Raw genomic sequence first — 17,560 nt, 5'->3', positions numbered from 1 at the left:
GAAAATATGGGCATGACGAATAAATGTTCATAAATTATAATGCAATCAAAATTCTTCGAGGGGAGGTGTTGGAGAGAACGAAGCAATTTAATTGTAACCCTGCGAAGAATCCATAGCACTGTAACTTAAGTTAAGCTGTCATGTAATATCTGTAACTAACTTCACTCACTTCCATTTTTTTAATTGAATAAAAAACAAACGCATGTAAAACAATAATTTCTTTCTCAATTATTAATGTAAAAATTATCGGTGGATCCAACCTCGATGTTCGGTTTCGATAAACATCGAACATCGATGTTGAGCTTTCGATTATGTTGTCAACATCTATGTTTTTTGAATATCGACCATCCCTACAACAAACGCTATTATGGGATGAAGATATATATTTGCGACTTGCGTCAGAAAGTCTGCTCCGATGATTATGCCGAGAAATTGTCTTTTCCTAGTATATGTATATCTTGGACAAAAGAGAACATTTCGAATTTCAGTTACACCTTTCCAAATGGCAACGAGTGAAATAAGACGAGTGTATCGACACGGGGTTTTGTTTTTTTTTATTTATTTATAAAAGCTTATACAATGTTAATAACATATACACAACTTAAAACATGCAGCGCTAGCTTCAGATGCTATCAGCTGTCCATTGAATAAATGTGTTGGCTTAAATTCTCCTCAGTAGATCACATTCTTTAAGAAACGATAGATAGTTTTTATATTTTCTTCCGTAGCGTTGGAAAGGAGGGAAATCGGATCTGTGTTGAAGTGGCAATCTCTCTTATCTTTCAGTGTTGGACAAAATTCTAATATATGAGCACAGTTGTTGTTGAGTTACAAAGCGGACAGAAGTTGGTACTGTTTCTTCCGAGGAGGTGAGCAAGCGTCAGTATAGTATGTCCAATCCGTAGGGGAATGTATGGTGTTATAAAATTAGTTGCAACTGTTGATGGGTATAGTGGTTTGATTCTGGTTGTGTTAACTATTGAATAATGGTGGTTATATGAGACCCAATCAAGTGCCAATTTAGGTGTATGAGTCGGAATATATCAGATTTCATAAAGAAACTGAATGTAATTGTGGGCGTGTTGTAATTATTTCCGGATAACCCAGTGTGGCTTGGAACCCACATTATCTTAATTTTATTTTCATATAATAAGATATTATCTAATTGAAATGATGATGTTAGTGTGGTTGTTGCAATTTTGAATGGCTTCGAAACATGATAAGCTGTCGGTGCATATTACATATTTTTCCGGGCTTTTTGTGGCATGTAGAACAGCATGGAAAATCGCAGTGGCTTCAGCAATGAATATCGAACTAAAGGGGAAAAACAGTCCATATGAAATTGGCTTTCCTTTCTCGCTAACGACCGCAAAAGAGGTTTGGATTTTTTTTTTAACCGTCTGTGAATACAAATCTCCAACTGCTTTGTTTCAGAGTATTCATAATTTCACAAAATTCTGATATATAAATCGCATTAAACGTGTTTTTTGGAATCAACCATTGTTAATGACGACGTTTAGGAAGTTTAGCGGGTTTTAATGGCCATCTGTTTGTTTTGGCGAAATTGTGCATTTATATATAGCTGACTCAATTTTTGGAGGTCGGATATGTGATGATGATGAACAAGGTTAAAACCAAGGATGATCTTCGGGTATAATTTGTATGTGGTGTCTTCCATATTGTCTATCAGAGAGGGAAGACCGGACTCTGCTAATATATTTTTGATTGGTGACGTGGGGAATGCTCGAAGCGATCTTCTAACAGCGGAGTGATACGGTGGAGCCAAAAATTTTAGGTGACTTTTTGAATGATGCTCATATATTCAAGAGCGTAATTGATGACGGAGAGTATGAGTGCCTTGACAACATTAATTAGCAGAAATGGGCCAATGAGCGACCGCTTGCATGCTAGTTACTTAACAATATTTGAGTTTTTAGTAATTCTATTTCTAATATATTGACAATGTTGTTTGAATGCATATTTACTATCTAGAATTAATCCAAGAAACTTAAGTGTAGGAGAACAGGAAATATTTACATTGTTGAATGAAATCGGTGGAAAATAACAATTATGTTTTTTACAAATGTGAAGTAAACTGGATTTTAAGTACGATATTGATGCGCCTGCGGAAAGGGACCATAGGGATAGTTGAGGAGGATTTCTTCAAAGGTAGAGGATATAGAACTAAGATCAGAAGATTTTGAGAATAGAAGGAGATCATCAGCATATAATTGATTTCATCAATATTTCATAACAAAACTAAATATACGGGGGCCAACCCTCCATTTTAATAATTATCTTAAAACTACATGTATGCCAACGCGATCAAACGCTTTTTCTAAATCAAGCGAAAGAAGTGAAACGTGATTTTTATTAGATAAAGCGTCACATATGAAGTGGTCAAGTTGTAAAAGAGCGTCGATAGTGCTTTGTGCTTTTTGGAATACAACCTGATTTGAATGAATGAGTTTATTGAAATGCAGAAACCAAGAGAGTCTAGTAGCAACAATTTGTTCTAAAAGTTTTCCTAGACAGGGTAGAAGGGAAATAGGACGATAGCTGGTAACTTCGCACGGAGGTTTGCCATTTTTTAGAATAGGAATGATTGCACTGGTTTTCCAGATTTGCGGTATGGTGGCAGTTCGATAAATATTGTTGTAATGGTTGATAAGTCGCTTGAGGAGATGAGAAGGAAGATGTTTGATGATGGGATAGGAAACTTTATCTACCCAGGCGTTTTACCTTTAACCGCTGAAAGAGCTATTTTGAGTTCTATTAAAGATATATCTGAGTCGAGATATTCGGCTGAAGGGGATAAAGCAGATGAAACGTAATTATAGGCAAGTAAAGAGTGCTTGTTAGACGAGTATTCAGAGGAGAAATTATAATCAGATAGGAGTTGAGTGAGAGAATAGGAGAGAAAGAAATATTGCCAGATAGTCTTCTTATATTTGACCAAATCATTTTAGGGTCAGAAGAGGAATTAATGCTGCTGGTAAATGTCTGGAAAGATTTAACTTTTGCTTGCTTAGCTTTTCTTCTGAAAATGGCATTAGCTTTTTTATAAGCAACAAGGTTTGATGACGAACGGTTTTTTTTTGAAATGATTGCTTATGCAGTCTAAGAGAAGATAGCTCACTATCCCACCAAGGGGTTATGATTACGAGGTTTAGGAGAGGTTTGTGATATAGATTGATTGGCAGCAGATCTTATAATCTTCTAGGAGGGAGGGTGTCTGAGTATCGTAAACAAAAGTCTTGAAATTTGGGCCAATCAGCTGAATCAGTGTTAAAAAATATATGCTAGGTTTGAAGAATTTGGTATTATGGGAGGGGATTTTGACTATGATAGGGAAATGATCGCTACCATGCAAATTATCTATACAATGCCAAACAACTTTGGGAGAGAGTGAGGTGGAACAAATTGTAAGATCTATATGGGTGAAGGTGGAATGAGTGGAGAAATGGGTAGGGGAACCGTCATTAAGGACAACACTCTTTTAATTAAGGGGTAGGGGAACCGTCATTAAGGACAAAACTTTTTTAATTAAAATTTCAAGTTCAAAGTAGTTATTAATGTAACCATTAATATTCCATTGAAGAAAAGTTAACATAAAAGAAAAAAAACAATAAAGAAAATTAAAGTATGTACATATGTATAAAAAATGTAAGTTTTAATTGGAATTTAATATCTAGTATTATGTATCTATGGATACTTGGGTATGTAATTGTGGATGGCAGGAGGGTATAGGTGAAGTTGTGGAACGGGTTATAGTGGTCGGGGAAGTAGTTGTAGAAAGGGGTGAGAAGGATGGAGAGGGAGAATTGTATAGGGAAGAGACGGAGGGAGAAGGGGTTTTGGGGCAATCATTATGGATTGAGTGTATGTTGGTAGGGGATGAAGAATTATTGTTTGAAGTTGTAGCTTTAATGTTGTCATTAGAATTATTAGTGTATGAAGTTTTTTCGATGTTGATGTATTTTTTTGAGTGAGTATTGTTGTTGGAAGCTGTTACATTAGCATAAGAGAATGGCATTTGAGATTTGTATAAATTGATGGCTTCACGCATCGAGCACTTGTGGATAGGTTTAATTTTAAGTATCTCTTTAGACTGGACAAATTTTGGACAGGCGTTAAAAGAAGAAGGGTGTTCACCATCGCAGTTAGCACATTTGACTCTAGAGCATTCAGGGGGGAGGGGTATGATTTGGGGGTAGGTTGCAGATAGCATAAGATGGGGTCTTGTTACATCGCTTAGCAGTATGACCCAGCAACTGACAATTCTTGCAGCGCATGGGATTAGGATAGTAGGGACGGATACCGATGGTACACCAGGCAACTTCAATACGATTAGGTAAAGTATATTTATCAAAAGATAATAATAAAGCACCAGTAGGTACACGATTAAATTTATAAACATCGGATACTCCTTGATCTTTTAGACCATCAATTATTTCGTCATCAGCAAGCTGACAGATAAATGGAGCGCAAATTGTACCCTTTACTGAGTTAAGAGAGTTGTGAAGAGATATATCCACAGCACCAGCTCCGAGAAGATGTTCGATTCGTAAAAATTTGTCAGCGATTTTTTGGTTCTTGACCAAAAGAAGTGGGCTGCCGTCACGAAGCGATGTGATTTTGTTAATGTCTTTGCTTATGGCCTGAATACCTTTATGTACTGCAAAACAAGAAGTGGATGCAATAGGTTTTCTGGCGTCCTGTGATTTGATTACGAGGTACTTGGGATCATCCTTCTTAGAAATAGGTAAATTCGGGAAGAATTCCAGCGTTGAATTTTCTGGCTTTTTCCTCTTGTTTTTAGGACCCGGGGATAATAGTGCAAACATATTATCCCCCAGCCTGTTGGCCCCAGGGGGCATTGCGAAAGAATTATGTTCTTACCCGATTAAATTATGGATTTAACTTTATAATGAAAAGTATAAAAATCACGTGGAAAGTGTAACGAATTGAAGCTCAAAATGTCAAAGTTAGGTTAAATTGAAGAAGTTATGCAGCGAGTATGTATATGTGCGCTCGATATGAAAAAATCAACCGTACACAACCACCAACCATTTGCTTTATATGGCTGCAAAAAATATGAGACTTCGTGTTGCTTCATCTATGACTGTTGCCTTCAAGTCTATGGGGAATGACACAAGAGTGACGAGACAACGAGTAGAATCGGAAGAGTATATCCACAATTGCCTAGACACAAATCTGGCATTTCTTAGATCAATACAGAATTCTGCATATTATTGGTCACAGTGTAAGAAAGATCTATTCGCCTTCATTCGGCAACTCGGAAGACCTACGTTGTTTCTCACGATGAGTGCAAATGGAATTGGGTGGATTCCGCTGTTACAACTGCTACAGAAAATGAAAGATAGAAGAGTCATTTCTGAAGATGAAGCTGCTCAATTTAATTGGTTGCATAAAAGTACATTAATCAACGAGGACGCTGTAACATGTGCCATCTATTTCGACAAATTAGTGAACACGTTAATGACTGTCCTACAAAGCAAAAAAGTATCCCCATTTGCACAATATAGGGTGAAAGACTATTTCAAGCGAATCGAATTTCAACATCATGGTAGTCCTCACGCCCTCTGAGTGGAGAACGCATCGAAGCGCCCATTGGAGGAAGACAGAGAAAGTGCGATATCATTGATCGACATTTTAATCGCAGTATCCACATCTAAAGCATCAGGAAACATGAAATTACAAGCACATAAACACACATTTACGTGTTAGAAAAAAGTAAAAGGTGGCCAGTCACAAAAGTGGCGTTTGAAGTACCTTTCCTGCCTTTTCGATCCACACAAATACTCGTCCCTATGGAGAAAGAAGACCCAAACTTCATCAGTTACGCCAGTCATTACAAGACAATAAGGTCTTAGTACGAAATAGCCGATTACAATGACATTGATGATTTCTATCAAAGCAATATAATTTCGGATGAACAGTACTATAAAATACTTTCTGCGAGAATTAACCGGCCACGGATTTGCTTGAAAAGAATACCAGCGGAGAAATTGCATAATCCATTCAACCCATTCTCATTTAATGTTTTAAAATCGAATATGGATTGGCAGTTCATATTAGACGAATATTCCTGCGCGACGTACATATGTCGTGGACTATGTTAATAAATCTAACCGAGGAATCAGTAATTTACAGAGATAAATTAATGAAATTACAGAAAAATATCTGGATTTTGGAGTGGTTGAAATCACTAGAAAAATAGTTGTCGACTTATTAAACTCAGTAGAGATTTCGAGCCAAGAAGCAGCTTGGTGGCTCCTTGGTAAACCAATTTCGGAAGCATCTGGATCGGTAATATTCATCCCAACGTCAAGGCCGACAGACCGACAGAGATTGAAAAAAGCACGCACGAGTCCACAGACATTCGGAAGGATAATGTGTTCAAGAAATACGAGCAACGACCGGAGGAATTGAACGATCTAACTCTGGCCAAGTTTTGTACAAATGCACCGCCAATAATGAATACAAAAAATTTACGAATATATATTATAAGATATACAGATTATAATATGACAACCCAATTCGAAGAGAGATATGGTTACACACCCTTCCACTACGAAGATACAGAACTATTATTCTAGAGCGTCGCAAGGAATTCGAGTCCAACATCAACACTGAAGAAACTATGAAATTATGCGAACAGTTGTATCGTGAGAAAGAAAATTTTGTGCAAGAAGACAATCAAGATGTTATGGGAGCGTTTCCTCATCCACTTCCATTCGAGGAAATGTACGCAGACCCTAATTCAAAGTTCAACGATGATCTCCGCTTAGCAACCGTGAACAGACTCAAAGCAATTGTGAAGCGAAGAGAAAATTTAATGAGGAATGCACAATTTTGTGAATTTATGTGAACAACAATCCATCTTACTACAGGCTATCCATCATTCAACATCGAAACAACTTCAACCATTGGTAGTATTTCTGACAGGTCCCTATGGACCTGGAAAAATATTTGTAATGCGGCTCATCATGGAAATTTACAATAAATATGTAACCAACAACGCACACTGCAATGCATATCTCACATATACGTAGGTAGGTAGGTAGGAGTGCAGCCCTAACGGACTCAATTAGCACTTGATGTGCCATTACGTTTCACTTTCTCTCTCAAACCATTTTGTGGTTTCGATGAAATTACTTATGTCCGATATGCTTTTAGTGGAAATCCATTCAAGGTTTGGCGCTTGACGGATTCCAAGTGTTTTGTGTCGGATATGTGCTAGAGCTGGGCATTCGCAGATTGTTTCCTTTTTCCCTGCTACTCCGCAGCCACGGCAGATGTCGTTGTAGGGCAAACCCTTTTTGGAAGCGTGTTCCCCAAATGGCCAGTGTCCTGTTGTGGTAGCTGTTACTCTGTAAATACTTTTTCTTGACCTATTTAGTAAGTCATTGGTTCTTTTCCTGTCATATGTTGGTCATAATTGTTTAGTTATGACGCATTTTGTACCGTTTTTCCACCTATTATTTGCAACTTGTTGAAATTGCCTGTTGATCTCTCCTTTGATCGATCCTAGTGGGCTTGGTATTAGCTCCGCCTCGGATTCGTTGAGGAAAGCTCCTGCCTTTGCCAACTCGTCTGCTTTTTCGTCTCCGAAAATTTTCCTGTGGCCTTGAACCTAGATCAAGTTTAGTTGACGCTTGTCTTTTAGTGAGCTTAGTGCTCTCTCGCAGTTGCGAACTATGCTGGAATTTGTCATGGGTGAAGACAAGGCCAGGAGCGTCGCCTGACTATTCCTAAATATATTTGCTTTATTTGTATTCCCGTGGTTTTCTAATAGAGCTTCGCAGGCTTTTTCTATGCCAAGTACTTCTGATCGCTGATTCCAAGTCGCTGACTGTTGAAGGAAACATGCCTGATACCAACAACACTATATCGTCTACATACGCTACTGCGTTCACTCCTCTACCGTTTCGTTCAGCGCTACAACCCGTAAAAGCGGAGAGGAACCCCCCTCAGTCGTCCCTCTACTCACCTAACTGGTTTGTGTTGCAGCGCCGTTGGAAGTTATAATATTTCAATTCTCAAGCATCGATAGTATCCATCTGCACACAATGTCATCTATATAGAGTTGTGTAAAAAAATGAACTTGACATATTTATGCTAATTAGCCGTTTTGAAGTTATTGGAGTTGTCATATTGCCCTAACGACAGTGCATTTGGAACAATCTTATATTAATGCGTAGAATCGATTTTTTAGTACATATACATTAAGAAATCGATATCAAGTTGCGTAAAAATATGAACTTTACATATTTATGCTAATTAGCGGTTATGAAGTTTTTGAAATTGTCATAAAGTCGTCATATAGCCATACGACAATGTATTTGGTACATCTTCACAATCTTATATTAAGTACATATAAATTAAGCAATCGATATAGAGTTGTGTAAAGAAATGAACTTGATATATTCATGGTAATTAGCCGTTTCGAAGTTATTGGAGTTGTCATAGAGTTGTAATATAGCCATAACGACAGTGCATTTGGAAATATTTCACAATCTCATATTAAGGTGTAGAATCGAGTTTTTAGTACAAATACATTAAGCAATCGATATCAAGTTGCGTTTTTACGCATTTGTTATGAAATTTACATATTTATGGTAATTAGCCATTTTGAAGTTATTGAAGCTATCATAGAGTCGTCATATAGCCATAACGACAATGTATTTGGAACAATTTCACAATCTTACATTAAGGTGTAGAATCGATTTTTGAAAAAATTAACTTGTCATATTTAAGCTAATTAGCCTTAAGTTATTGGAGTTGTCATAGAATTGTCATATTGCTCTAACGACAGTGCATTTGGAACATATTCAAACTCTTATATTAATGTGTAGAATCGATTTGGTAGTAGATATCCATTAAGCAATCGATATCAAGTTGCGTTTTTACGCATATTTTTATGAACTTTACATATTTATGCATATTAGCCGCTTTGAAGTTTGTGGAGTTGTCGTATAGCCGTAACGACAGTGTATTTTAAACAATTTCACAATGTAATATTAAGGTATAGAATGGATGTTTTAGTACATATACATTAGGCAATCGATACCAAGTTACGTAAAAATATGAACTTAACATATTTATGCGTATTAGCCGTTTTGAAGTTATTGGAGTTGGATATAGCCACAAAGAGAATGTATTCGGAAATATTCTGAAATCTTATATTAAGGTGTAGAATCGATTTTTGACTACATATACATTAAGCAATCGATTTCTAGTTGCGTAAAAATATCAACTTTTCCTTTACGAAAACCGTGCTGAGGACAAGAAATTAGTGGAGACATCCGGAAGGTTATGTCGTCTGTTATAATTGCTTCAAAAAGTTTAGGTATTGCAGACAACTTTGCTATTCCCCTATAGTTTTCAATCAATGACCTAAATCCACACCTATGTAAAGGAATTATAAATGACTTTTTTCCATATGGATGGAAATAAGCCCTGCCTTGTATTTGGCACATTTCTTAAGAAAGCATGAGGGAATCATATCTGGGCCATAATTGTATGATTGTTCTAACATATTTGACTGATATAAGATGTCTGCTTCGGAAATAGTAGGTGAAGTAATGACAGAAATCGGACATAACTTGTGTTGATGCGGAACATTTTTTAGAGATTTTGGAGAGTAATTGGACTTGAAGAATTCAGCGAACATATTGGAAATGGTGTGATTGTCACTAGACATACTAGACTTATATTTCATAGCAGACGGAAAATTAGAAATCCTGCTTTTGGAGTTGACTAAACCAAAGAACAATTTTGGATTACGTATAATATTATTTTTTCCTTAATTTATATAATTATTACAACTTATTTTGTTAAGTTCAGCAAATTTTCGACGCAATTTAAAATATTTTGAAGAGTCAGCAACTAAACCAGTTTTATTTTTTTAAGTTTAAAACAAGATTTTCTATTTCTTAATTTACATAATTCTTTCGAAAACCATAAATTAGAACTAATTTTTTGAGTAACAGCACACTTCGGAATATATTTTTCAAATAAGTTTAAAATAATTTCATTAAAGTGGGAATCACTAAATTCGATATTGCCACTGTAATCTGGCCAAGTTACTTTAGAAAGTTCGTGATTAATTTTCTTAAAATTAGCTTTCGCAAAGTTGAACCGAAAACTATGCTTATATTATGAGCAAAGTTAGTTATGATTTCGATGTCAATTTTCAAAACAGGATGATACGGGTCCTCTGGCCGAACCAAAGGATCACATCGGATAACGGAGAACATTGAAGCGTTATCAACATAAACTAGATCTAAGAACTTACCAAACTCGTTTGAAATTAAATTAATTTGGACGAGACCCAACTCAGACATTTAATCTAAGAACTCGTTAAAACTTAAGCGAGTACTAATAGGAATGGTGTGATCATCAATAGATTTCCATGATACGCACGGTAAATTGAAATCCCCCAAGACAATCATGGAATCAATATTATTAGCCATTGAGAAAACATTACACAGTACAACAGCTAATCTGGGGGGTGAGAAATTCCAGTCAGGGTGATGGTACTAGGTCAGTATAGTAAAACCCTCAAAGGGTTTGGCGTTCGTATATGTCAGTTTTTTTTATGACCTTTTGACTTGGAATTTCGCACTCCCCAGACAATAATCCCAAAAATGTTCCACAGTGTTATTTATTAATGAAGCATGCTGCATATAAATAGATATATCCAAGTGAGGCGGTATATAAGATAAAGTTAAGTAGATATGGCCACTATTAGCGCAAATACGAAAGCACTTAAATTCTATGAAGTCTGCATGCGGAACATTGACTTCTTCAAATGGAATTGAAGAATGCAAGACACCACCTTGCTTTTCTGTTCAGCCGGTCATATCTATAGATTTCGAATTCGCTGTTGAATATTTCATTGTCAAAAATGTGAGACTTTAGCCAAGCCTCTGTGAAGGCAATGATTTTAAAGTTACAATGAATGCTGTTTAAATACAAATCCGTAAGTTTTGTATTAAGACCTATAACATTTTGATAATAAATAGTCAGCGAATTATTGTTACTTAGTTTTTTGTATTCACGGAATTTCTTGGCATTTAAGTGATAATTGCAGGGGGCTTATCATGTTTGTGCTCGAATTCGCGCACAAGACTCCAGATGGCCAGAATGAGTTGTCAAGTATTAATTGAAAACTGTCAGCCGATACGTCGATCTTAAACGACGAAATATCTCGGTTGTACTTGAAATTATATTTACGGACGTCTTTTCAAAATTTCAAAACGATATCTTAAAAACTGAGGGTCTAGATCGTATATATACAGACGGACATGGCTAAATCGACATACTGATCATTTATATAAATACTTTAGAGGCTGTCCGATTCTTCTTTCTGGGTGTTACAAACTTCGTGACAAACTTAATATGCCTTGTTCAGGGTATAATTACTCACATTTCCATAAGTGCGTCCGTTACGGTTGATAATTTTCATTTGAATAACATTTCGAGCGATTGGATAAAGGTATACTCGTTCATGTATATCATCATACCGGATGTAACTAGTCGACCCCTGATTGAGGTATCTGCAAAACATGCCTTTTGAATATAACCGCCTCTTAGCCCACTGACTTCTTAGTTTATTACTTACGAACGGGAATACGGAGGATGACTCATCAAAGCAATGTTTTAAGTGCTCAAGAATGACGAGTGACCCGTCTTCGGCCGTAAGTTTTCCTGCATTCTTGAAAGACAACTAGCAAACAAATGGTTTTATAACACTAAAATTTACTGTTTTGCGTTGTTCTTGTTGTATATTTGCGACATGTACAGGTTTTCAAAAAAAAAAAAAGACAAAAATTTGCTTGGAAGTGTTTCGTGCGCGCTAAACTTTTATTGTATTGGCTCATCTTAACATACATTCGATTGTTATTTACTACGTTTCTGACCTGTCACGATGTGATACACGTATTGCGAAGCACCGCTATCGTATTTAACATTTTTCTGAAAAAAATTTTTCTAAGTGAAATGTTCATGCAATATTGAATGTAAGATAGTTCAACTAATGAACATAGTTGTCTCAATCTCACGATAGGTTACATACTATTTTGCAATATGAGTTTGCGCACATCAACATTAGTTTCCGTAACAATAACTTATCTTGGATGACTCTCCCGAAACTCTGGTCCTTGATGGAGCTTCATCGTCAAAAACTGAACTAGGCTCATCTATGCACTCTTGATAAAATCCACGCCGAAAGTTGTAAAAGATAATCACGTAAAAATGTTCACGACTTAATTCCGTTTTTGGTCGAGAAGAATATTTTATGTTACTGTAAAATATACAAGTACCGCTCGTATGTCAAAATATTCTCAGTATGTAAATTATATTGTGTACTTCGACTATTATGTTATTGTCCTTTCACGGTCAATAAGAATGCAATGTTTTAACGGAATTATGCTGTAATTTGACGATTATGTTTTTTTCCCTACAGAGTCAAATAAGAAGGTAATGTTGTAAAGGCGAGGCCGGAGCAAGTACGTTTACTACAGATGGAACACAAAATACAAACTGAACTTAATATTAAACTCTAAAAATATTATTGAACCTAAAATTGTGAATTTCCAAATTGTAACACTAGTTTTGCCAAATACCGAAATATAAAAGTCAACCCTCATACATACATATGTACATATTTGCTGAATTCTAGTGCGAGAATCAAATTAAAAAACTATGAGTTTAATTCAACTTTTAATTACATATCAATAACATTATCAGCTATAAAAATAGGCATTCTTACAAAAGAAGGGCTGTATTTTAAATCGTTAAAATCATATATTTCTAACAAAAAATGGTGTTAGGTATAAACGTAACGTAAAGAACAACTTCATTTATTCTTAAATTTAAATGGATTTTATATCATAGGCTGGCTTTTGCTTTCGAATTTATTGTTGACATTTGTTTGTTGTATTTTATTTATTAATGCTCACATTTTATAAGCTTTCCATAATTTTATTCTTAATTATTTTCTAATACACAAAAATTATATTGAAAATAAATGGGAAATTTAAACGTATACCCCAAAACTGGAGTTACATAGTAACAATATTTTGTTCCCAGAATTAAAGGCAAATGTAGTATTTTTGAACTTAGTAACGGAATATGGCACCATATTATCGATTTTCTCTAATTTTATTTTTGTATTAACTACTCGCGTTGGAGTTTTGTATTTACACTTATCGTAATGAAAAGTTGTTACTGAAATTTAAAGATCGTCTTATTATAAGAAATTATATATCCTGAGTTCATTTAGTAAGGCAAACAGCTTTATAGACAGTTTGTTCAAAACAGTACTTAGAGTATAAAAAACACAGGCGAGTAGACGTAAAGAAATCAGTAAATGGTTTATTTACATATTGTTAAATAAACGTACATCTTGTTAAATACACTAAAGTGAAATTATTTAAAATGTACACATTGGAATTTCTGAATAGACTTTTAAGAAAAATATTTTACTTATAGATGTCACAATATAACACTTTTGTATGTTTTTAATGAATTTAGTTACGATATTAAGCTCAATATACAATTTATTTTTTTTAATTTTCTTCTTTATTGGATATAAATTTTGTTAAATCCTCTCGGTAAAGCAAATTTGTTTCTCGATGATTACATTTTTCTTCAACTTGCTTCAAATTGGTCCATTTCCACAGTAATCGTCTTTGATAACTATTTCTAAATGAAGCGTACAAAGTATTTAGAATATCATTTGGCATAAAATTTTTGTAAAACGACGTTTTCGTTTGCTTATTGAAATAATACAGTTTATGAGTTGAATGGGACATACTTGAAAAAAAATTGTGAAAAATTTCACAAAACAACATAATGCCCCCGGGAACAAAAAACTTGTTTTCAGATGGCAAAGTTAAACCTAGGCGGGTTGAATTATCTTTCAAAACATGGGACCTCATATCGTTAAAAAAATTTTTTAAATATTTTAGTTCGTATAAACGTTTGCTGCGAATAGGACTACAATTGCCATCTTTGAATGGCTTATTAAGACTAAGAGAGTATTTTTGGCATAACCGAGAACGTTCTGAAAGTTTTAAACGTCGTATATCTATTCCTCCAAGCATTATCGCATCTATAATGTGTAAAGCGCATATTCTGGTTTGAGTTCTACCTTCACCAGTATACTCGTAAACAATTTCGCCATAAAATATCGATTTCGGTGATATGTCAAATATATATTCTACGGGTTCCCATTTTTTGCTGTCACTATATCGTAATAAACAACCCTTAGATTTACATAAAAACATACTACAAGCATTAATATTAGTTTCGGCCCGACCAACTGGGACAAAATACCAGTCATATATACTGTTAATATTGTTTTGGATGCATTCCGTTGTATGTAATTCTGTGGGCAAAGAATTAAAAAATAACTTATCATTCCAATCACCTAGAACTTCTTCTAGAAATTTCTCTTGGGTTTTACACTCTGGGGCTTGTCGAAGCTTATCTGGAAGTCCCCACAGTTCAAGACAACGTTTTCTTATTTCCGACTGTCTAGTTTCCTTAAGTTGGGTGTTTCTGCAATATGCTGCAATTTTTTTCAAACCTAAAATTTGATTTTGTCCAATGTCATTATTACTTTTAACAATATAATCTAAGAAAGTTTGATCAGACACAATGTGTTGTTGGTTGACAATTTCTAAAACGTCTTCTTTACCCAAGTTTAAAATGTCATTGATGTGATCCAAGTACTTACAAACATAATCAGTATTTGGTTTCTTCCATTTACAAACTAAATATCGCTCTGAATTCGCCGGTCTACTACTATTAGGTTTCAATATAGATATCTGATCAAAACATTTATACATTAAAAATATCAGTCCTATACTAAATGGCGTGAATAAATCAAATAATTTGCAAAGAAAACTTCCGTTAACTCGAAGGATTTTTAGTGCCATCAAACATTGACACAAATAAAGTTGCTTAGAAAGAATTTCTTGAATATTTTCTTGACCCTCAACTGAAAACCCTCCATCTGCCATAACGAAATGAACTCCAGATTCACAATGCTTGAGCACGTAATCTGCAAAAGAGTCTTGATTGTCTTTAAAATATATATTTCCGTCTTTTCTGACTCCGTAGTAAGTGTCAAAGGATTCTGGTGAACCGGCAAAAAATTTATCTAATTTGAAGTCATTAGGGCCACGTAAAGTAAATCCAAATCCTTTTGCTTCCCAAGATTTCCTGTAAAGTATGTATTCTGAGAAACCACCGGGTCCTGTTAAATATATAAAAAAATATATTAAATTTATCATAAGTCAGTGTTGATAACTTTTAATTGGGATCGTGTTTGAATACTTTTGTGAAACGACTAAAATAATTCTATGCATCCATATTTAAATATTTATCGAATAGAATGGTTTTCAAAATAATCCTTAAAAACGAAGCATACTTCTCAAGTTTACTCTACTTACCCTTATTCGTTTACATTTGAATTTTTGATAGCGATTCTTGGAAAGTTTGATACAATTAAATATTTATCATAAATATATTAAGGTTATTTTCTCTATTAAACTTTGTGTATGGGAGCTAAGCGAAGTATTAACCAATTTCAGCCCATTTTTGACGCACGGACAAACTATTGTCAGGAACCGATTTTCCCTGAATTTTAATTATATAGTATATCTCATACATTGACCGATATTTGCGGTAAAAAGTAAACTATAGATACTGCAGTCTAAATTTACTTCTTTTTCGTACGGTAACATAGTGTAATTTACCATGAACTTCAAAAATTTTTATAAGGTGTATGGGGGCTAAGGGAATTATTGACCCGATTCAATCAATTTTTGACATTCATGCACACTATTATCAAGACAGGATTCTCTCCAAATTTGAAATATTTATTTAATTTACGGCTTAGTTATGGCACTTTATAAGTTTTCGATTAATGGCATAATGTGGACGTGTCAATGATCCGATTACGCCTATCTACAATACCAAACTATTTATGGTGCCAAGAGACATGTCTACTAAGTTTCACCAATATATCTAAAGTATCGCTCAAGTCACTGGCTTGCACGGATGGCCAGAAATATAGTCACCCGAATTTCAACTTGACTCGTCTTCTAAACCATCTTATATATATAACACTTTATTTATCTCCAATAGTTATAGTTGATACTTACAACGATTAGGTGGACAAAACTATTATACTCTGTAGAAACATGTTGCACGGAAGAACAGAAAGATAGTCACCCGGATTTCAACTCGTCTCGTCATCCTTCTTATTTATATATATAACCCTTTATCTATCGCCATTAGTTTAAGGTTATACATAGAACCATTAGGTGAACAAAACTATTCTACTCTGCGTTTATAATGAAAAAGGTTAAATGAAACGACTTAGAATGTGTCGTAAAAACCCGACACTCCACTCTTAATTTTTGAAAATAAATATATTTTTCACTGAAAGTTCATACAGAAAAGATTCACACTGTTTGGTTGCTAAAGTTTTCCAAATTTTTTTGTGTTAATTTATCCTGAAAGTAGCTTAAAATATTAAATTTAAAAGGCTATAAACTTTTAGGGTTCTTTACTGTAAGTAGAGATGTTATGAAGTAGTTTCGTATTTAAAAACTTATTTTAATTTGAGTTATTTCATTCATCTCCACCGCTGATCGCCTCACCGTGGAGAAAAAGCCTAAACAATAGTATTGGGCGCAACCTAACTGAGACCGCATATTCCAACTACGAACAAAGAGAGATATCTCATATTTCCACCGATTAGGATATGGATGAATGAACCTCTTAGTTTTACACCCATCTCCTGTTTGTGAAATTGTGAGGACACCCATTCCAGCATTCCAGCTTTGCATTTAAAACTAATCGTTTCCGGTTGACGGTGGGAACAGAATGAACACAAATAAAGATTCAAGAAAAAAAAAAAACATGTAACACCTAGACGACTAAAGCTTTGACGGGGAAGTGAAGGAACCCTGCTTAAAAAACCAAGGCAGTCAACAAAGCTGTATAGTTGAGCATCAACAAGGGACTTCAGCAGCGTGGCCAGTGACAGCCTGCAGGTGGCCGTCACATGCGGAAATTCTTCCTTGCCATGCACCATACAGTAGAGATGGATGGAGAACGGCGTCAGATTATCTAGCTTAGTTTTTAGCTATGTACTCGACAATTCGGCGGGTCCCCATCCGGAGTTTGACTTCTCAGAAAACCTTAGAGGCTACAAGGTCATCAAAAGCGCGAACCAGTCCCCACTGGCCTTCCTTTCGGGTAAAGTCGCTAAATTAAGCTGCTCTTTCGTAGGCCTCAAATTGAAGAATATAGCCGCCAAGGATAACCCAAGGGACCTCATGCGCGTATTTTTCTCCTACAGTGTTTCAAGCTCGAGGATGGAGTTATGTGTAGAAGTTCACGCAAGTGAGGAAAGTTTTCTGATCGCCATTCACTTGGGAGTGGCCAGAAACGATTCTTTTACATATGACTCAAGCAGCTCACGACTTCCGGTCCTTGACCAAGTATCCTC

At 35.2% G+C, this 17,560-nt stretch overlaps 1 protein-coding gene across 1 annotated transcript; it reads right to left on the bottom strand.

Annotated features, from left to right (window-relative positions):
* Nucleotides 1-13,566: 13,566 nt before the first annotated feature.
* LOC108977522 (cap-specific mRNA (nucleoside-2'-O-)-methyltransferase 1) lies at nucleotides 13,567-15,296 on the bottom strand (the record flags this gene model as incomplete). The annotated part of the gene is given in 1 exon segment (XM_018947235.1): nucleotides 13,567-15,296. A coding segment is annotated over 1 exon segment (1,695 nt), but the record flags the coding sequence as incomplete, so codon positions are not given.
* Nucleotides 15,297-17,560: the final 2,264 nt, after the last annotated feature.

This window comes from Bactrocera latifrons, unplaced genomic scaffold (genome assembly GCF_001853355.1).
Source record: "Bactrocera latifrons isolate USDA-ARS-PBARC rearing strain unplaced genomic scaffold, ASM185335v1 scaffold_904, whole genome shotgun sequence".
Taxonomy (NCBI): domain Eukaryota; kingdom Metazoa; phylum Arthropoda; class Insecta; order Diptera; family Tephritidae; genus Bactrocera; species Bactrocera latifrons.
This window is presented reverse-complemented; position numbering and strand designations above follow the sequence as displayed.